The sequence below is a fragment of the Sus scrofa genome, chromosome 15, assembly GCF_000003025.6.
Source record: "Sus scrofa isolate TJ Tabasco breed Duroc chromosome 15, Sscrofa11.1, whole genome shotgun sequence".
NCBI classification, from domain to species: Eukaryota; Metazoa; Chordata; class Mammalia; order Artiodactyla; family Suidae; genus Sus; species Sus scrofa.
In genome coordinates this window covers 91,603,948-91,626,382 of record NC_010457.5, presented here as the reverse complement: position 1 = coordinate 91,626,382, position 22,435 = coordinate 91,603,948, and the positions used below count along the sequence as shown (strand labels likewise).

The 22,435-nt window shown below is 39.4% G+C and overlaps 1 protein-coding gene across 6 annotated transcripts in view; it reads right to left on the bottom strand.

Annotated features, from left to right (window-relative positions):
* The window catches only part of ITGAV (integrin, alpha V), a 107,178-nt gene extending 85,461 nt beyond the window's left edge, over window positions 1-21,717 (bottom strand). For 2 of the 6 annotated variants that reach the window (XM_021074686.1, XM_021074687.1), the window contains exons 1-2: window positions 21,231-21,706; window positions 9,892-10,019 (exon numbers count right to left, since the gene is read on the bottom strand). In XM_021074686.1, the coding sequence (XP_020930345.1) occupies window positions 9,892-10,019; window positions 21,231-21,415 (313 nt within the window). In that variant the 5' untranslated portion in view covers window positions 21,416-21,706. Of the gene's footprint in view, window positions 1-9,891; window positions 10,020-21,230 lie in introns of all 6 variants that reach the window. The other 4 variants (XM_021074688.1, XM_021074690.1, XM_021074689.1 and 1 more) reach the window with 4 other exon arrangements.

The window sequence follows — 22,435 nt, the reverse complement described above, 5'->3', positions numbered from 1 at the left end:
ATTTGAAGAGATAATAGCTGAAAAATTCCCTAACATGAAAAAGGAATCACTCACTCAAATCCAGGAAGCACAAATAATACCACATAAAATAAACCAAAACAGAAACACTCTGAGACACATATTAATCAATCTGACCAAAATCAAAGAGAAAATATTGAAAGCAATTAGGGAGAGGAAACAAATAACATGAAAGGGAACCCCAATAACGTTATCAGCTGATTTTTCAGCAGAAACTCTGCAGGCCAGAAGGCAGTGGCACAATACACTTAAAGTGATGAAAGGAAGAAAAACCTCCATCCAAGATTACTTTACACAGCAAGGCTCTCATTCAGATTTGAAGGAGAAATCAAAAGTTTTACAGACAAGGAAAAGCTAAGAGAATTCAGCACCACTAAACCAGCTTTACAACAAATACTAAAGGAACTTCTCTAGGTGGAAAAGAAAAGGCCACAACTGAAAACAAAAATATTGCAAATACAGGAGTTCCCGTTGTGGAGCAGTGGAAAGGAATTTGACTGGTATCCATGAGGATACAAGATTAATACCTGTCCTCATTCAGTGGGTTAAGTATCCAGCACTGTCATAAGCTATGGTTTAGGTCACAGATGCTGCTCGGATCCTGCATTGCTGTGGTTGTGGCATAGGCCAGCACCTGTAGCTCCAATTAGACCCCTAGCCTGGGAACTTCCATACACCACAGGTGCAGCCATTAAAAAAAAAAAAAAAAAAAAAAAAAAAAAAAAAAAAAAAGATGCATCATACAAGATGGATTTAATAGATATTTATAGAATATTCCATTCAAAAGCAGCAGAATACACATTCTTCTTAGGTGCATAAGGAACATTCTTTAGGACAGATCACATTCTGGGCCACGAGTCAAGCCTCTGCAAATTATAAAAATTTGAAATCATATCAAGCATCTTTACCTAACACAATGCCATAAGACTAGACATCAACAAGAAAAAACTGCAAAAAACACAAACAGATGGAAACTAAACAACATGCTACTAAACAACCAATGGATCACTGAAAAAACCCAAGAGGAAATTTAAAAATACCTAGAAGCAAATGACAACAAAGACACTATAATCCAAAACCTATGGGATATAGCAAAAGCAGTTCTAAGAGGGAAGTTTATAGCAATACAAGCCTACTTTAGGAAACAAACAAAAAATCTCAAATAAACAACCTAACTTTGCCCCTAAAGCAACTAGAAAAAGAACAGACAGAACCCAAAGTTAGCAGAAGCGAAGAAATCATAAAGATCAGAGCAGAAATCAATGAAATAGAAATGAAGAAAATCATAGAGGGAAAAAAAAAATCAATGAAACTAAAAGCTGGTTCCTTTGAAAGGAGGCAACAAAATTGACAGACCCTTAGAGTCATCAAGAAAAAAGAGGACTCAAATCAATAAAATTAGAAGTGAAAAAGGAGACGTTACAAGGGACATCACAGAAATAGAAAGGATCATAAAAGACTACTACATGCAATTATATGCCAATAAAATGGAAAACCTAGAAGAAATAGACAAATTCTTAGAAAAGAACAATTCTCTAAGACTAAACCAAGAAAAAACAGAAAAGATGAATGGACCAATCACAAGTACTGAAGTTGAAACTGTGATTTAAAAAATTGCCAACAAACAGGGAGTTCCCGTCATGGCTCAGTGGTTAACAAATCCAACTAGGAACCACGAGGTTGCGGGTTCGATCCTTGGCCTTGCTCAGTGGGTTAAGGATCCGGCATTGCCGTGAGCTGTGGTGTAGGTCACAGACATGGCTTGGATCCTGCATTGCTGTGGCTCTGGCATAGGCTGGCGGCTGCAGCTCCTATTAAACTCCTAGCCTGGGAACCTCCATGTGCCGCAGGAGTGGCCCTAGAAAAAGGCAAAGACAAAAAATAATAAAAATAAAAAAAATAAAAATAAATTAAAAATTGCCAACAAACAAAAGTCCAGAATCAGACGGCTTCATAGGAGAATTCTATCAAATATTCAGAAAAGAGTTAACACCTATCCTTCTGAAACTATTCCAAAAAATTGCAGAGGAAGGAATACTCCCAAACTCATTCTATGAGGCCGCCATCACCCTGATATCAAAACAAGACAAAGATAGCACCAGAAAAGGAAATTTACAGGCCAATATCACTGATGAACATAGATGCAAAAATCCTCAACAAAATACTAGCAAATCAAATCCAACAATACATTAAAATGATTGTACACCATGATCAAGTGGGATTCATCCCAGGGATGCAAGGGTTCTTCAATATCTGCAAATCAATCAGTGTGATACACCATATTAACAAACTGAAGAATAAAAACCATATGATTCTCTCAATAGATGCAGAAAAAGCTTTTGACAAAATCCAACACCCATTTCTGATAAAAACTCCCAGAAAGTGGGCATAGAAGGAACCTACCTCAACATAATAAAGGCCATATATGACAAACCCACAGCGAACATCATTCTCAATGGTGAAAAGCTGAAAGAATTCCTGCTGAGGTCAGGAACAAGACAAGGATGCCCACTCTCACCACTTCTATTCAACACAGTTTTGGAAGTCCTAGCCATAGCAATCAGAGAAGAAGAAACAAAAGGAATCCAAATTGGAAAGGAAGAAGTAAAACTATCACTGTTTGCAGATGGCATGGCACTATATCTAGAAAATCCTGAAGACACTACCAGAAAACTGTTAAGCACATCAATGAATTTGGCAAAGTCGCGGGATACAAAATTAATACACAGAAATCAACTACATTTCTATATACTAACAACGAAAGATCAGAAAGAGAAATTAGAGGAACAATCCCATTTACTATCACATTGAAAAGAATAAAACACCTAGGAATAAACTTAACTAAAGAGACAAAGACCTATACTCTGAAAACTATAAGACCCTGATGAAAGAAATCAAAGATGACACAGGAGTTCCCGTTGTGGCACAGGGAAACAAATCCGATTAGGAATCATGAGGTTGTGGGTTCAACCCCTGGCTTCACTCAGTGGGTTGAGGATTCAGCATTGCCATGAGCTGGGATGTAGGTCACAGACACTGCTCGGATCTGGCATTGCTGTGGCTCTGGTGTAGGCTGGTAGCTGTAGCTCTGATTGGATCCCTTGCCTGGGAATGTCCATGTGCCACAGGTGTGGCCCTAAAAAGACAAAAACACCAAAAAAAAAAAAGATGACACAAATAAATAGAAAGATATACCATGCTCTTGACTGGAAGAATCAATATTGTCAAAATGACTATACTACCCAAAGCAATCTACAGATTCACTGCAATCCCTATCAAATTACCAATGGCATTTTTCTCGGAACTAGAACAAAATATTTTAAAGTTTGTTTGGAAGCACAAAAGACCCAGAATAGCCAAAGCAATCTAAGAAACAAAAATGGAGCTGGTAATATGCCCTGACTTCAGACTATACTACAAAGCTACAGTTATAAAAACAGTGTGGTACTGGCACAAAAAAAGAAATACTACCTCCATGGAAAAGGATAGAAAGCCCAGAATTAAACCTATACACCTATGGTCAACTATTGTATGACAAAGGAGGCAAGAATATACATGGAGAAAAGTGGTGCTGGGAAAACTGGAAAAGAATGAAATTAGAACACTCCCTAGTACTATATACAAAAATAAACTCAAAATGGATTAAAGACCTAAATATAAGACTGGATAATATAAAACTTTTAGAGTAGAACATAGGCTGAATACTCTCTGACATAAACAACAGCACTATCTTCTCAGATCCACCTCCTAGAATAATGACAATAAAAGTAAAAACAAAAATAAATAAATGGAACCTAATTAAACTTACAAGTTTTTGCACAGCAAAGGATACCCTAAACAAAACGAAAGGAAAACCCACAGAATGGGAGAAAATATTTGCAAATGAAGCGCCTGACAACAGATTAATCTCCAAAATATATAAACACCTTCTGAAGTGCAACACAAAAAAAACAAACAACCTAATCAAAAAGTGGGCAAAGGGGGAATTCCTGTTGTGATGCAATGGAAACAAATCCACCCAGTATCCATGAGGATGCAGATTCAATCCCCACTGAGGCCTTTCTCAGTGGGTTGGGGATCCAGCATTGCCATGATCTGTGGTTATAGACGCAGCTTAGATCCTGCGTTGCTGTGTCTGTGGCTTAGGCTGGCAGCTGTAGCTCCAATTCGACCCCTAACCTGGGAACTTCCATATGCCACAGGTGCAGCCCTAAAAAGACAAAAAAAAAAAAAAAAAAAAAAAAAAAAAAAAATTAGGCAGAAGATCTAAACATGTAATTCTCCAAAGAAGGTATACAGATGGAAAAAAAAAAAAAAACCATAAAAATTAGTTCAACATCACTAATTATTAGAGAAATGCAAATCAAAACTACTATGAGGTACCACTTTACACCAGCCAGAACCATCATCAAAAAGTCTGCGGAGCCTCCTTGCCTGCCCACTTGTGTCTCTCACAATCATCCTATCTTCATAAATCCATTTCTTGACTTAAAAAAAAAAGTCTGCAAATAATAAATGCTGGAGAGGGTGTGGGAAAATGGTGTACATTCCACACTGTTGATGGGAATGTACACCAGTGCAGCCATGGAAAACATGGAGATTCTTCAAAAAACTAAAAACAGAATTACCATTTGATCCAGCAATCCTACCCCAGGGCAACTATCTGGAGATAACCATGACTCAAAAAGATACAAGTATCCCAAAGTTCACGTAACACTATATACAATAGCCAAGACATGCAAGCAACTTAAATGTCCATCCACAGGGGAGTGGATAAATAAGATGTGGTACATATACACAATGGAATATTACTCATCCTTAAAAAGGAATGAAATAATGACATTTGCTGCAATATGCATGGACCTAGAAATTGTCATGCTAAGTGAAGTTAGACACAAATACCACATGCTATCACTTACATGTGGAATCTAAAAAGAGGGTACAATGAACTTATTTGTAGAACAGAAACAGACTCACAGCCTTTGAAAAACTCATGGTTACCAAAGGAGACAGGTTGGGGGGAAGGATATACTGGAGGTTTGGGGATGGAAATGTTCTAAAATTAGGCTGTGATGATGGCTGTACAACTGTAAATATAATAAAATTCACTGAATTTTTTTAAAAATCTAAAAAAATTAATCTTTGCTGAATTAAAAAATAAAATAAAATAATAAAAGAAAAGGGGCGGGGGAGAACAGGAGATAAGTGAAAGATAGTAGTGTTTCCAAGGAGGGAGAAGTAACAACAATATAAAACAGCTTATATACTAAGTGAGCCATTGCAATGTGCCAATCCCTGCCCGAAGCACTTTACATGTCTTAACACATATATTAATCAACTTATTAGGTTTAATGCATTCCAATGGAGGAGGGTTGATGAGGACTCTCCATCAGGGAGAGGGTGGTAACCTGACAGTAACCTGTGCAAGTTAAACAGCTATAAATGACAGGGCTGGGGTTTGAGCCCCAGGCAATCTGCCTCCAGGATCTACTCAGCTAATTACCTCCCCCATCTGAGATGAGGGACAGAAAGAGAAAAGCCACTATCCCTCTTGAGATAAGGGAAAAGTATAAGCTGTCAGTGGTGCAGAGATTATTTATGTGTTTGGGCTAGGATGGGACAGAGGTGTGAGGAAAGGTCAGGAGGAGGCTGTAAGTTATAAGCATTTCTTCCATAAAGTCAAGATATAATCTAATGGTGCTGTTTCTAGACATACATTTTCATGACTAGATTACTGAAACCTATATTGTCCTCTTCTCTTAAATTTGATAGATTACTGAAACCTATATTGTCCTCTTCTCTTAAATTTGAACACTATTTGGATAAAATTTCCAATGTAAAAAATGCTGTCAATTTGTAAACTCTTTTCATAAAAGAAGTGTCAGAGGTATACAGAATGATTAGAGAAATATCATAAGGACAAAAAGAGAACAGAACAAAAAAATCCATATTTGTACATGTATAACTAAAGGACATTAGATATTTCCTCACTATAGAAAAAGCTCTTATGATTCATTCATTCGTCTATTCAATTTATTGGGCACCAATTTGTGCCAGGCACTGGGCATTGTTCTCAGCCTTGGGGTTTCAGCAGTGAACAAAAACAGATAAAAACTATCCCTATGGAACATATATATCCTAATTGAAAGAAAGAGACTAACTAAAAATAAATAATGGCACTCCCACTGTGGTGAAGCAGAAACAGATAAAAACTATCACTATGGAACATACATCCTTATTGAAAGAAAAAGAGTAACTAAAAATAAATAAAGGAGTTCCCATTGAGCACAGTGGAAATGAACCCAACTAGTATCCATGGGGATGCAGGTTCAATCCCCTGACCTCGCTCAGTGGGTCAGGGATCTGGCATTGCCATGAGCTGTGGTGTAGGCAGCAGAGGCAGCTCTGATCAATCCCAGGTTGCTGTGGCTGTGGCATAGGCCAGCAGACTCAGCTCCGATTTGACCCGTAGCCTGGGAACTTCCATATGCCTCAGGTGTGGCCCTAAAACGCAAAAAAATAAAAATAAATAACTTGCATAGCAACGTGAGTACCTCAGGGAAAAATTAAGCAGAGAAGAGGACAGAAGCACAAAGCAGGAAAAGGGGAATTGCAATTTTAAATAAGATGGCCAGAGCATTACTGAGAAATGACATTTGAGCAATTCCTGAAGGAGGTGGTGGAGGGGTACCCAAAGTACATTTGGGGAAACAATGTTCTAGGCAGAGGAAACAGCCCAGGGAAAGGTGAGGTGCAAATGTGTCTACTGTTTACAAGCCACTGCAAAGAGACCCAGTGAGGCTGGTAGGGCATCAAGGAGGAGACGACACTAGAAGATGAAGGTAAAGACAGAAATAGTGGCTGGAATACCCAGAGTCCTCTCAGCCACTGTGAGACAGATGGGAAGATATTAGTGGAATTTGAGCAGGAGTGTTATGATCTAAATATTTTAAAAGAATCATCTGGCTGCTGTAGAGAATGAAGTGTCAGGGGGTACCCAGGGCAGAAGTGGGGAAGATAGCAAGACTCTCTTCCATCTGCCCCTCCCGTTTCCTCCCCACCCTTCTCCAGCCTGCTCTTTGCCCAGGATGCTGACCAGTGTGACCTCAGAACAGCTGGGCTCTGGCTCCCAGCTGGATTCAGCCAGATGCAGGAGCATGCACAGAGATCACAGGGAGGAAGGGAAGGGAGGCCTAGGTTTTACTCCCCTGCTCCTCTCTTCCAGTCACCTTGGGCTGGCTGCTGCCCTCTGACAAAAGCCACAGCCCTTCTCCCAAGGCTCCCTCCACCTGCCTGGATTCTGGTAACTGCTCCCTCCCCTCTCTCCCTTCCAGCTAATGGCCACATTTCAACTAATGCCTACACACTATGATCCCTGAGGCCCTGCACAATCTATTGTGAATAATCCTTTTACCAAAAGTTCCTCAAACTATTAAGCCAATTTAAGTGTGCCATCTCTTTACTAATTCAGGAGTCTAGCGCAACAGTCCTAGACATACATTGATAGCCTGAACTAGGATGTTAGCAGCAGCAGAACAAGTACAAGAATCGGTTAGACTTTAACTTGCTGAGACGTCGTGGCAATCATGGCTCCAGATTTTGGCCTAAGCAACTGAAAGGACTGAGTACCATCAACTGAGATTCATTTTTTAATTCACAAATCATACAAAATATGTGCAAATATATTAAAAATGCCTCAAAGGAAAAAGAATATTGTGCCTTACAAACAAATATAAAGATGCATAGTCTTTACTGTTAAAGGTATATAAATTAACATAATAATACGAAATAATATAATACAATATTATATGTATAAATTATACACATATATAATAATGATATATAATATAAAACTGACAAAAATTAAAAATATGGTGATAAATGGTTTTGGCATGGATATCAGAAAACACAATTGGAGGAATGTAAACCTCTGTGAAGAATAATTTATAATTTCTATCAAAACATGTGGAATGTCCAGGGCCAGGGATCAAAACCAGGCCACAACAGTGACACAAGACACAGCTGTGACAACGCCAGATCCTTAACCTGCCTTTCCAACAGGAAATAAAATAAAATAAAATCTGCTAGGATTTTATTCTACATACTCATACATTTGCACAAATATCTGTGCATAAAATTTTCACTATAGCAGTATTTATAATTACAAAAACTGGAAACAACCTAAATGTCTATCAACAGGAAACATGAGTTAAATAATTTGGCCTATATATACTATAAAATGGAATATTATGTGATTTGTAAGGAACAAGGTAAATCCATAAAATCTACATGAGATTTATAGTGGTGGGGAGGGCAGTGAGTCAGGTGCCTAGGAGCAGTATTTAGTATATTCCTATTTGTGAATTGTGGTTTTTTTTTTAAGGACTTATAGATATTTATGAATAAGAAAATTCCAGACAGATCAAAGAAATTGTTTAAGGCGATTGCCTCTAGGCAGGCTGTGAACAAGTCTTATTTTTTTCATTGTATACCCTTTTGGACTGTTTGAAATTGTTTCAATAAATAACACTAAAGCCAAATTTTTAAAAAGATCAGTAACAAATCATGTTTCACCATACAAAAACCAGTGGTGTTGAATACAGAAATATATCTCAACAGTTCAACCAATCCAAACTGAATTAGTTTTACTTTATTAATATCCACATTTTGTTAGAGGATATAAATGCCCTGACCCATAATATTCTGAATCACAGGTATTTCTGTATTTGTGACAAAACTGAGCCTATTTACAAACTCTTGGGGTTTTCCAAACGCCAGCCATATGTGGAAAAAAAACAAGGTTGAATGTAGATGGTTTCAAATGGAAAAAAGCAAACACATGACATGATTCCTATGAAGAACTAGCTTAATGACACTCATTTTGGCACCGATCATAACATCAAATGGAACAGTCCACATCACGATTTCTGTTTCACTGATATTATAATTCCCAGAATGAATATATTTTAGAATTTGCAGGAAATAACAATATGAGGGGGGAGTATTAATTTTCTTCAGGCTTATCTTAGAATCTGCTGTCAAAGCCAGCAAATCAGAACTGTTGAAAAATTTTGTAAAACTATTGTACTAGAAGAATGTCACACTATTTCTTTGAGGATTCGCTAAGCTTTCACAAATGTAGATAACTATACCGATATAAGTGAGTACCAGGGCATGTATATTTTATTTCAATGAGGTAAATATAAAACTTAAGTTATTTCTTATTTCTTCCTTTTGCTACTTTTCTCCTTACCACTACCACAATCCTGACAGACACTGGAATTTATCCCTATAGATAAAATTTTAATGTTATCAGCACCATAACATGTTATTTTCCTAATAAATTTTGGATAAGAATTTTAAGACAACCAAATCTACTTGAACACAAAAGATTCCTCAACTGGTCTTGGTAGCACAACCCAAGATTTAGATTATTTAATGATTAAGGAGTTGACCTTCTACAGTTGTCTGTGTGTCAATTTTGCCGACAGAGAAAGGACCAAAAGCCTTGCTCTTTCTTCTCAGAGGAGGTGCAGAAACATGTTAATAGATTTTCCCCAGACTTTTGAAGACTGACACTGTTAAAGATGAAGACATTCAAAGCAGTGGAAATACAATGTATTTTTAAGGCTTTTATATGCCCAAAATTATTAAAAAAAAATCATATAATAAGTCATTTGTCTTTATATAACTTCCTCTGGAAATCTGAAGTGCTTATACACATTATTTTACTGAACTGTTGCATTTAAGTTAAAGAAAGTGCTTTCAAAAATTAAATAATATTTTTAAATATCTCAAATGGGGGAGGTAAAAGTAGGGGGAAATCATCAAATAACAGAAATGAAAAAGAGCAGCTACTGCATCAACATTTACCTGTTGCATCAAATTCAATTGGCTGGCACCCCCGGTGAGAAGACCAGTCACACTTGAGGACTTGCCCTCCCTCCACAATCCCAGGCTGGGTAGTGTTTGCTTTGGGTGCTCCCACCAGAAGAAACATCCTGTTAAAACACAAAAGGGAAAACAAGATTTTAAGCGGCACATAGCATAAATAATATCTTATGATTTATTTATGAAGATCAATCATTCTCCTGATTTTATTCACACACACACAAAAACCCACTTGCTGAAAGCATCATCAACTTTTGGTACTCATTTGGTACTCTTTTACATACACTATTCAACATAGTTTATTCATCTTAGTAACACACTAATAAAGCAACTTCAGGGTTACATGTCATTTGAAAAATTTATACCGGCGAGGAATATTCTTGCAGTGCAGCAGGTTAAGGAGCCAGCGTTGTCTCTGCAGCAGCTTGGGTTGCTGCTGTGGAATGGATTCAATCCCTGCCCAGGAACTTCCACATGTCATGGGTGTGGCCATAAAAAAATAAAGAAAAATAAAGAATGGAGAGAAGAGATCTCTTTTAGATAAAGTAGCATCTAGGTAAATTGAGATGGATAGGATTAGAAGGAGGTTGCCAAGGAATGTTTGTGTGTTGGGAGTACAGGAAGAAGGGAGTGGCACGGAGAGGTGGATGGGGCACCTCAGGCAGAGGTAGAAAGACCCAAGGCAGGAAAGAGGTGTGGCTGAAGGAGAACAAGCTGGGATGGCACAAGGTAAAACTGGAGAGCTTGGCAAGAACCAAAACATGCAGGGCCATTTAGCCAAGGTAAAACTTTTGGATTTTATCATAGGGTCCATGTGAAACTTTTGAATATTTATTTTTTTGGTTTTGGTTTTGTTTTAATTTTTAGGGCCACACCTGTGGCATAAGGAAGTTCCCAGGCTAGGGTTGAATCAGAGCCGTGGCTGCCAGCCACAGACACAGCCACAGCCGCACCCACACTGGATCCATGCTGCATCTGCAACCTATGCTGCAGCTAATGGCAATGCCAGATCCTTAACCCACTGAGTGAGGCCAGGGACTGAACCTGAACCCTCATGGATACTTGTTGGATTCTTAACACATTGAGCCACAATGGGAACTCCAAGAATGTGTTCTGAAGCAAGAGAATGACAAAATCTAATAAAGAAAATGAAATGTGGTGCCTTAGGTGGAAAAGGGGGCAAAATGGAAGAAGAAAAGCAAAAGCCTTTCAGCAGCTGAAGGGGAAGGTAAATAACCTAGATTGGGAGGGCAGATGGAGGAAGAAATGGATGGGGAACCTTGGGAAATATGTAGAATAGAACGGAACAGGAATAGCTGGTGGCTTGAATATGGTAGAAAGGGAAGATTAGATTAAAGAATGTCCCCCAGGTTTCTTTCAGAAGTGCACGTCTGGGAGAAACATTTACTGTGCTAGAAAAGCCTAGAGACCAGGGAAGCAGAAGGCAGACCAAGTATTTACAGGAAGATCGAGAGTTCAGTTTTCAACATGTTAGCCTAAAATACCTGTGAGACTACCTAATTGGTAGTCTGTTGCTCTAAGCAGAGTTCTGCCTTTGAGATAACCTGTTGAGAATGTCAACTTGGATGGGTTCACGCAGGATAAGGCCTTCAGAGAGCAGAGGACCAAAGAGAGGAAGCAATGACACTGAGGAGTCAGAGAAAGCAGAGTACAAGAGACTGAGAAGAAATCAACTCAAATTTAGAAGAAAACAGGCTACAGAGAGACAATAAAGGCCCTTGATAAATGCTATCACCATTATTATTTCATTTCCCCATTAAATACTAAACCACTTACTTTCTTCTAGCTAAGAAAATACTCAATAATTGCTTTCATTTTTTGTGAAGTCATGAACAAACCTACATCTTAAATACGGAATGCTTTCATTTTAACTTTTATTTATCAATTTCAATTTCATTTCTTCTGGATGCTATCTGCCAAGTCATATATAGACCAGTAGAGAGCTGGGTGCATGAACTGCTGGAGTGCTGCTTTCAGACACTTATCTTAAAATTCCATATTCAAAATAATGACAAAACTCCCAACCAAACCACACCCTGTTTAATAAAGCTTTATGCAGTCATATTTGGCATCAGTAAAACACCAATACTGGCCCTTTCTCCTCATAGCCAACTTAGTTTTCATTCAGTAGGAAAAAATAAATAAAGCTGAATGAGAGCCCTCAGCCCCCAAGAATAAGAAAGCAGCTAAGTGTCATCACAACCTCCTTTTCCACAGCAGAGCTGATTAACACCTAAATATACACACACTCACATACACACACACACACACATACATGAAATTTATCTTTTCAACAGGTCAGATATTGGGCCACAGAATCACAAAACTGCCCCTCCTCATGTGAATTAAATGATTTTTGAGTGCATGACAGGGAAAAAAGAACATTTCAGAGAAGTATACTTTTCAGGTCTACACCTGAAAAGGCAGAGGGTCATTCCAGCAACAGCCCTAATGAGCTAATACAAGCATAGGTTTGCATGTGATTTTAGTACTGTCAATAATGACCCAATTCTGGGAGATGAGACAGAAGAGCTGGATCTCAGAATTTGCCTACAAACCTTCAAGTAAACTCATTTCTGAACTGTCATCACATAGCATATTACAGAATCTTTTCTAATTTTTTGTCAAAGCACTTCTTCCTGCCTTATGCTAAACTGCTTCACTGAATGTAGGGGACCTTTATCCATCTTTGCACTGCCACATAATAAGCACTTTAAAAAAAAAAAAAGCTGGCGTTCCCTTTGTGGCTCAGTTGTTAAAAATCTGACTAGTGTCCATGAGAACTCGGGTTCGATCCCTGGCCTTGCTTGGCAGGTCAAGGATCGAGTGTTGCCGTGAGTTGTAGATGCAGCTCGGATCCCAAATTGCTGTGGTTTAGGCCAGGAGCTACAGCTCCAATTCGACCCCTACCTGGAAAACTCCATATGCCGGGTGTGGCCCTAAAAAGACAAAAGAAAGAAAAAAAAAGCTTTTTTTTTTTTTCTTTTTAAAAATTTTATGGCCTTGTCTGCAGCATATGAAAGGTCCCAGGCCAGTGATCAAATCTGAGCTGCAGCTTTGACCAAACACCACAGCTGTGCAATACCAGGTCCTTACCCACTGCCCTAGGCTGAGAGTCAAATCCATGCCAATGCAGAGACAGTTCAGGTCTTTAACCCACTAGGCCATAGTGGTAGAAGTTTTTAAAATTGACTCAAATTGACAATTGAGTAGCAAGTAAGTCAAATAGTTATAAGTCCCAATCTTAGCAGCCATATATAAAAAGCCATCTCCACTATCACCAACCCCTGTAGAATGCAGACACCCTTTATTAAATGCCCAATTATTGGGAGTTCCCATTGTGGTGCAGTGGTTAACGAATCCAACTAAGGAACCATGAGGTTGCAGGTTCGATCCCTTCCCTTGCTCACTGGGTTAAGGATCTGGTGTTGCTGTGAGCTGTGGTGTAGGTTGCAGACTCGGCTTGGATCCTGCATTGCTGTGGCTCTGGTGTAGGCCGGTGGCTACAGCTCCAATTCAACCCCTAGCCTGGGAACCTCCATATGCCGCGGGAGCGGCCCAAGAAATGGCAAAAAAAAAGACAACAAAAGACAAAAAAATAAAAAAATAAAAATAAATAAATGCCCAATTATTTAAATTATCCTTAAAATATTCTTTTTCTGTAATATATCTCTTCTTAATTCTAGATTTCACATACTTTCTTTACTTGGCACTAGAAGACAGAGAAGGCTGGAACGTTATTAGGGGATGCAGGACTTCAGCAAAGACAGAAAACAAGGGCACAGTAAGAGAGCTCTCAATGAAAACTGCACTCACTGGATTGTCAGCACAGCGATCAAGGTCCTTGGGTAAGATTAGGAACAGGCCGGTGCTTTCATCAGACCATTTGCACATTACAGGCATGAAATGACGGTAATTACAGGTACTAATATGGATGTTCATCAAGTTGTCCTAAGCATACCTTCATGTACAGTCTTGCACACTGGTGAAATGCCACAGAAATGATAGAATAATATAAAAGGAATGTGTGAGCATTCTTAATTTCTAAGTGCTAGGTTAATGGGGGGGGGGGTGAGGCTGAGGAATAAAGTTTTTTGTGCCAGGTGTCAGCATGGTATTTAAGTTACTTTTAAGAGTGTACAGAAAGTTTTTGAAAGGAAAAAATGGAGAGAGAGACAGCAAGACTGCCTTAGAAAAATGTTAAGTCCTAAGAGGGAGGCATATGGAGAAAAATTAAGTATTTGTAGAGAATAAAGACTACAGGATGGTAAGAGATGCTATGTGAGAAATTAAGGACTATAAAAGCAACACATACTACAAAAAACAGAAGCCTGTTAATGTGTTGGGAGGGTGAATTTTATGTCATGTGTCCTTCTGCCACAATAACAAAAAACAGCCTGTTAATGAAATGCCTTATAAAAAATTAAATCATTATCACTTGAAGTTCACCTAGGAACATCTAATGAATGTCAACAGCAGCTTAATTAAAGTAAGAAAAGTGACAGACTAGAAAAAATTTTCAATATAAGCAGCACTGTTTAATGGGTAGTTTGGAACTAAATGTTACAGTCACCATAAGTCAATTAAGACTGAGCCTGAGCTTCCTTGTCTATTGAATGAAATAACAATGCTCAGGATAATTACTTAAAAAGGAGTTCCCGCTGTGGCTTGGCAGAACGAATCCAACCAGTATGCACGAGGATGAGGGTTCAATCCCTGGGTTAGCTCAGTGGGTTAAGGATCTGGCATTGCCTTGAGCTGTGGTGTAGGTCACCAGCTGCAGCTCCAACTGGACCTCTAGCCTGGGAACCTCCATATGCCTTGGGTGAGGCCCTAAAAAGACAAAACCAAAAAAAAAAAAGAAATGTTCTGAATAGGGATAGTAAACATAAAAGCAAACTTAGAAAATGTGAAAGCATAAAAATATAAGATGGTAACATAAATACAAAAACAACAATTAATAAGATACTCCCTAATAAAACAGGAAATATAAAAGTTAAAATCTGTTTTTAAAAGAGATTTTCTTGGAGTTCCTGTCATGGCACAGTGGTTAACGAATCCAACTAAGGAACCATGAGGTTGCAGGTTCGATCCCTGCCCTTGCTCACTGGGTTAAGGATCTGGTGTTGCTGTGAGCTGTGGTGTAGGTTGCAGACATGGCCCGGATCCCACATTGCTGTGGCTCTGGCGTAGGCCAGTGGCTGCAACTCCAATTTGACCCCTAGCCTGGGAACCTCCATATGCCGTGGGGAGTGGCCCTAGAAAAGGCAAAAAGACAAAAAAAAAGAAAAAAAAAAAAAGAGCTTTTCTTAACACACTTATCACACAATGTGCTCATCATCGGCAGAAATGACTATGTGTGTATCCTTCCTCTATATGTTTTCATAATTTTTTACATATGTAATTATAACACTGCTTCTTATTTGTTCATAAGTTATATAAATATACTTCACTGCATGTATCCTTTGGCAACTAACATGTTTCTGTTTAACTAAATATTAAGCTTTTGTGATTTTACATACTAAATTTTTTAATTGCTCTAGATTTTTCCAATGAATTAAACAAATTACTTTCTGGGAAAAAAAAAAAAAAGTTTTTCTTTTCTCTTGTTCTCTCATAACCCTAATGCAAGCTCTTAAGAGAGAGAGGGAAAAAAAAAAAAGAGTAGGAAATAGTTGGCTTGCAACATTTCCTGACAGTGGTGGAGAGTTGAAGAAGATACACTGGGTTACTTGAGGCTGAGAGATTTCTTGCTTATCAAGAAAATCTAAAGCTGAGCAACTTAGTTTCCTAAACCTGCAACTTCCTCCTGATAGAATCCATCTCCCTCCAAAACGAACGAACAATATCAGGATTCCCATCCTCACCATTCTTTATAAATGACGTGAATCATTTTCATTAAATGAAATATTTAAGTAAGATTTACAAACTGGAGCAGGCTATTAATACCATGCCAAGAAATTCTAAAAGAGTAGAAAGGGTGGGAGTGGGTTAGAGCAATAGAAAGAGGGAGGGCGAGGGTGTAGTGGGAAAGAAGGGAGTGAGAGAGAAGGGAGGAGAGGTAGAGAAGGGTGGGCAAGGGAAGGAGAGGAAAGAGAGAGCTAGGGAGGGAGAGGGAAAGGAAGGGGAAGAGAGAAAGAGAGAAGAGGATCCTAGAAGCCAGCAACCAGCAGGGAGGATACCCTTCAGATGCACTTCCTATCCACAGTGTACTTTAAGGGCAGTTGCTTCAGGGAATGTGACCTTGACTACCAAGGAGAGGCAACCAGCCAAACAATGACAAGTACATTTTTTAAACCCTCCAAATGAACTAAGTTATTTGGCTGCTTTCAGCAGTGACTTTTCCAAGATAAAGTATGTTTAATATATTTTGGCTGACTCTGGCTGACCAATGAGGCTTCACCAAAAGGAACTTCTGAAAAATGATCATACATGTCCATCAAAAGAAATGTGCATAAAATAGCAGCGAATGTTATTTCAGAGCCATAATCCCAGTCTCATTTACTTTTCATTTTTAAAAAATGCTACAGAGTCAACATTTATATGATGTAAAACAGATACATTAACTAAAAATTCTATACACTTTCCCTTTTCTTTTATAATATCCTATAAACCTGGGGCCTTAATCAGGAATAATCAACATAGGATTTGCTTTCTAAATAATCTATGCATGTATCTTATATATGATAAGAAAAAAGAACCAATAGCCAGAGCCACACTAAGTTCATAAAAATGAGCTGGTGTCTTTTTGGAAAGGGTTACAAAGGTGAAGGGAGAAATGGGATACAAACTTTTAAAAGTAGATGTAGGTTGGTACACAACAGAATATCAAGATCAAAAAGATGCTTCTGAAAGATAAAACTGTTAGAAATATGTAGGAGATTTTTGCAGGCCTGAGAGCTAAATGATGGGCAGAGGGATAATGCCCTTAGTGCCACGGACCATGCTTGTGATGACTGGTCCAAGGAGAAGTGGAAAGCAGAGATGGATGCAAGAAGCATTAAAAGGAAGAAATCCTAGAAGTCCCATGGCTCAGTGGGTTAGTGGGTTAAGGATGTGGCGTTGTCACTGCTGTGGCTCAGTCACTGCTATGGCACAGGTTCGACCTCTGGCCCAGGAACTTCCACATTCCACGGGCATGGTAAAAAAAAAAAAAAAAAAGTAATTAGTTCTAGGACCTTCTGCCTGGTGACTAATCACTGACTAATATTAGGGGTGTGCAGCAGAAGAGACAAAGAAAAATAGAAAATGAGAGGGAGGAATATGAAATTATTTCTAGGGCGACAGAGAAAATGATGGCACCATTAATAGAAACAGAGGTGCAGTTGACACCATCTGGTGAAAAAGAGTTCATTTTTAGTCAAATTGAGGTAAGACAGGCTCGTCAAGGAGAAATGATCCACAAGCTGTTGAACATAGAGTTAGAGCTCTACTTTTAGATCTAAGATGCAGCCAGGCCACCAGCCAGCAGTTTGGTTTTAAAAGCTCTCCAGGTGTTGCAAACAGAAAGTTACGATTGAGAACCACTGACTATTCTTTTTTTTTTTTTTATTTTCCCACTGTACAGCAAGGGGATCAAGTTATCCTTACATGTATACACTACATTTACATTTTTTCCCCACCCCCACTGACTATTCTTTAGGACCATCTGAGAACAGGACACACTCACCCACAACTTGTCTCTGGGGTCATAAGAACAGAAATAACCGTAAATAAGGCTCCATTAGTGTTTAACTGGGGAAAAAAAGCCTGGTAAGCCAGTGTTGCTCATTACGGCATTATTTAAAAATAAATATATTCGTAAAGTGAGAACTGTATGACTGACATTTTAAGAATAAGAAAATTGTTCACTTTCTTTTTAAAATTTTTAAATTTGAATGTAAAAATTAAATGGAATTTGAATTTCATATCCTCTGCTTTTTGTTTCCATCTTTTCCCTGACCCCACCCACCCCACTCAGACAACTAAAAGCTTCAAACTCTTCTGACCTGTTTTCTCATCTCTAAAAATAAGTTTATCTGCTTTCCTGCTTTCCCTGTTGAGCTATCACAAGTAAAAGTGTTTTGTAAATAATAAGATAGGTCAACTAGTATAAGGTATCATTATTATAACTAAACCTAGGGTGTAATTTTTGATTTATCCAATTATTCTCCACAAGAAAAACATGACTTTACTTCCTGGCCTATATATAATATTTAAATTTTATGTAAATTTGACAATATAGTCACCATAAGTCAATGCAAAAAATATAGTGTTAATGTATTATTTTTCATAATTTTTCTTTTTTATTTGAGTATACAGTTAATTTACAATGTTGTGTTAGTTTCTGGCATACAGCAAAATACTTCAGTTACACAAATATATTCTTTTTCATATTCATTATTCACATATTTCATTATAATTACAAGATATTGAATATAGATTCATGTACTACACAGTAAATCACTGTTGTTTATCTATTTTATATGCAATAGTTTACATCTGCTAATCCCAATTTCCTAATTTATCCTTCCCATCTTCCTCCCTTCCTTCTTTGGTAACCATAAGTTTGTTTTCTGCATTTCTGAAATTTTTCTTTTTTTTTTCATAATATTCAAATGACAATTTCTTTCCTTTTTTTCTTTTTAGGGCCACACCTGCGGCATATGGAAGTTCCCAGGCTAGGGGTTGAATCAGAGCGGCAGCTGCCAGCCTATGCCACAGCCATGGCCATGTCAGATCCAAGCCCCATCTGCCACCTATACCGAATCTTGCCACAACACAGAATCCTTAACCCACTGAACAAGGCCAGGGATCAGAACCACATCCTCCTGGATTCTAGTCGGGTTCTTCAGCCACTGAGCTACAAGGGGAGCACCTCAAATCACAATTTTTGTGACTTTTCATTTCAAACCTAAGACTCATTTTTGGAGGAATTTTACTGAGGAGTCAATGTTTTTGCTTAGTAGTTTATTTCTCCTTCTTTTGAAAAAAAAATTGTTTCATTAGTTTTCACAATATGATATAATTCAATAACAATTTTCTGTAACAAGAAAAATGAGACATAAAAGAGTTCTACAGCTTGCTAGACATATTTAGACATCTATAGAAATAGGAAGCAGCAGGAGGAGACCTTATTACCTTTGCTTCCTCATTAATCCAAGAACTCTTCCTTCAGAAGAAAGGAATCTTTAATTAGCACTTTTTTACTACGAAAATTTTCTTTCACTCTAGGAAGTTTATTATCATACCAGATAACAACAACAATAAATACAGCTGGTAATATTATAATATAATGGCATCCCCAGGTACCTTTTTACAAAGTTAAGCATAACTTTGCATTAATCTTTGTTAAATCTTAAAGGCTCAGAAGCAGACACCTTTGTTTTTATATATATTTTGGGTTTTTTAAATCTCAAAGTTTATCATTTTTTGTTAGGCTATATCTAGAGTTCACTAGTCTATCAGTAACAAAGTCACTTAAGAAAGTTTCAAGATGTTATATGAAACAAAAGCAAGTTCAACCATTTAAGGCCCAAATAGGAGGTCATGTAAACCTATGAGGTCATGGTATATTCAATGACCATAATAACTAGTCACTGATTAGCCATCCAGCCTCACAACCAAAAATAGGAAATATCTTATGCCAACAGGTCAATATTACTGCATTTTTTATGGTAAAAAACACGTAAAGTGAACAACTGAACTCAGAGAGTTAGTTGCCAAAGAATTAAGAGCAACATTTGCAAAACATTCCATCAACTTGAAAATATTTAATTGCTACCTCTTGCTACTGCACTAACTCTTGACAAAAGAATACATATTTTCAAAATTATTAGAAGTTCTGTAGAAATTAGATCTAAAGAGCCTCCTCAGAAGCAACTAAAATCTTCTGCTCCATGAAGGCAAGGACCAAAAACCATCTGGAAACAACAACAAAAAAATGTAAATAACAGAAAAGGCCAACAAGTGATTAGATCAAGTGAGAAGGCAGCAAATGCTTGCTGAAGTTAATGATTATTCTTATCATTTTGGAAAATGTGTGCTCAGGTCTCATAGAAAGCACTGAGGCTGGAAAAACCATACATAAAACATAAAACAAGGTCTAGTTTCCACTAACCGCTTCGAACCTATTTATTGCTGCAAAAATTGTCAACAAAATGAATGATACTCAGCAACATTCAGAAAGAATAAATCCTGCTGAATGTTCTAACAGTCATGTAAAAATATTTAGATCATCCTCAAATTAAGCAGGTATGAATAGGAAAAATGATTCTAAAAAGTACTGACCATTAAAATTATCCTCCCTCTCCCCATCTAAAAAATACTTTAAAATATAGAGGAAACTTTAAAACAAAAATAGGTTGTTACAATTTCTAAGAACTTAGAAAGAATCCTAAGAACAATATTCCCTCTTGGAAAAAAGATTTAAACATTAAAAGACATTCAGTGAACAGTGAAAACAGTATTTTCTAAGGCTAAAAAGGGGGTAGGGTGGTGAGAATGACGTCAGCGTTCGGTAAGGTCAGAGACAACTTTTAATCCAATAATGACAGTAACTCTGTTCCAAATACTGTGCAACGCGAAACGTTGGCAATTTGAAACATAACTGGATTCTTAAATTCTACAGTATTCAAATGACCTGTAGTGAGCGAAAACTCAGCAAACACCCTTGTTCTTTCTGAACAATGACCTAAATAATGAATCACTATAAAAAGAACAGATGACACATTCAGTTCATCTGTTCACCCTCAAATGTGCAAAGGTTTGACAGTCTCAGAGGTAAGATACAACGAATTTACCACGACAGAGCGGTCATTTTAGTCATCAGAATGTCTGGGAAAGGAGCAGATAAGAAGAGACAGAACAAGATTGAGAGGCGTAAAGAATGGGGGAGGGTTTGTTCAAGGAGAGTGAAAAACACGGGTGTTTAAGTTTGTGAAGCCAAAAAAGGCTACGGGGGAAGCCTAACTGGTACCGGGAAAAAAGATGTTTGGAAATGAAATTGACAAAGTCCCGGACGCCAGCAGAGGCTGCGCGGCGTGCCGCCGGACCAGCCTTTTGTTGATCTCCCACTTTCCCCTAATTTTAAGCATAGGTCTGTTTCAAAGCGCTCCCTCGGAGGAGAGAAGGGGGAACCGGGTGGTAGGTGGTACTGGGATTCATCTCCCCCAAAACCGCCCAGTAGGAGGAGGGAGTTAGAGGAAACGGATAGATAAACGCCAGGGTCTCTCGCAGAGATCTCTCCCGGTGGGTAATCGCAGGGTGGATGCGAGTGATGGGGGAGGGGGCCGACTCCCCTTCCAAGTGCCGCCACTTACGAAGACGCGCTGGGAACGAAGAAATCAACCGCGAACCCGAAGTAACTTCCTTCGGGGCCGGAGTACTCCGCAGGACTGTCCACGTCTAGGTTGAAGGCGCCGCACAGAGGCAACAAGAATCCGGGGAGAAGGAGCAAGAGGCGGCGGGGGCGAAGGCGCAGCCGTCGCCGCGGCAGAGAAGCCATCGCCGAAGTGCGCGCGGGGCGCAGAGCCCGAAGCCGCGGCCACCACTCGCGGAGCGCACGGTGCCCGCGGCCCGCCGCCTGCGCGCGCCGAAACTTGCCGGCTGCTTGCTTCCCAGAGAGTCCGGGACAGCGCCGGAGGAGGCAGGAGGGCTGAGCTTTGGAGCGGCCGCCGGGAAAGTGGGGCGCAGGGCGCGCGGGGCGGGGACAGCAGCGCAGGCGGCCCCTTGGCCTCCCTCCCGCTCCGCCGCTCAGCGTCGCGCCTCCGGCTCGGGACTGCTGGGATGGGCGCACCACCCGCGGCCCCAGTGCAGCGGCGGCCAGTGGGAGGAGGCAGAGCAGGAGGAGGAGCCGCCTGGGAGGCTGAGCCCTAGCGCTGGAGGAAGTGGAGGAGGAGAGTCGGCCTCCGACTGGGGCGAGCGGAGCGCACTTCCGTGCGCGCTGTCTCCTCCTGTCCCGAGAACAGGGCTCCTGTGCGGAGGCCCTAGACCCTTAGAGTCCCAGTCAGTGGCAGCGCTCCTGGACGAGAGCCTCAGACCCAACACCGGGAGGATGGCTGGAGGGGAGAGTGGCGGGAACTATGATCCAGCCTCCCAACCCTCCCACGTCCACCAGAGCGCCTAGGGCACCCGGGTCCCGCAGGAAACTCCCGTGCGACTTTTGTTTAAAAAATGAGGAAGGCTTTATCCGTTTCTCCAGTTTCTGCTACTTAAAAGCCTGGCAGGCTCTCATAAACGAAACTCTATAATGAATGGTCGTTTTCCTACCCCACAGAAACACAGAACTTAATTATAAACTTCCAGAGTGCTAAGCACAGCCTCTTCCAGGTGAGATGTGTTAAAGCTGAACTTCACCGGGTCAACAAAAGGATGGGCAAGGCGAAGAATAGGCAGTAAGCGTTTTAAGCTATGTTAAATTAGTCAAAACCTTAATCCGAGTTTATTAGCTAAAGTCACATGATTTCGGATAACTCATAGAAATATAATTTTGGGGTTGGAAGAAGGAATATGAGGCCCTTTGGGG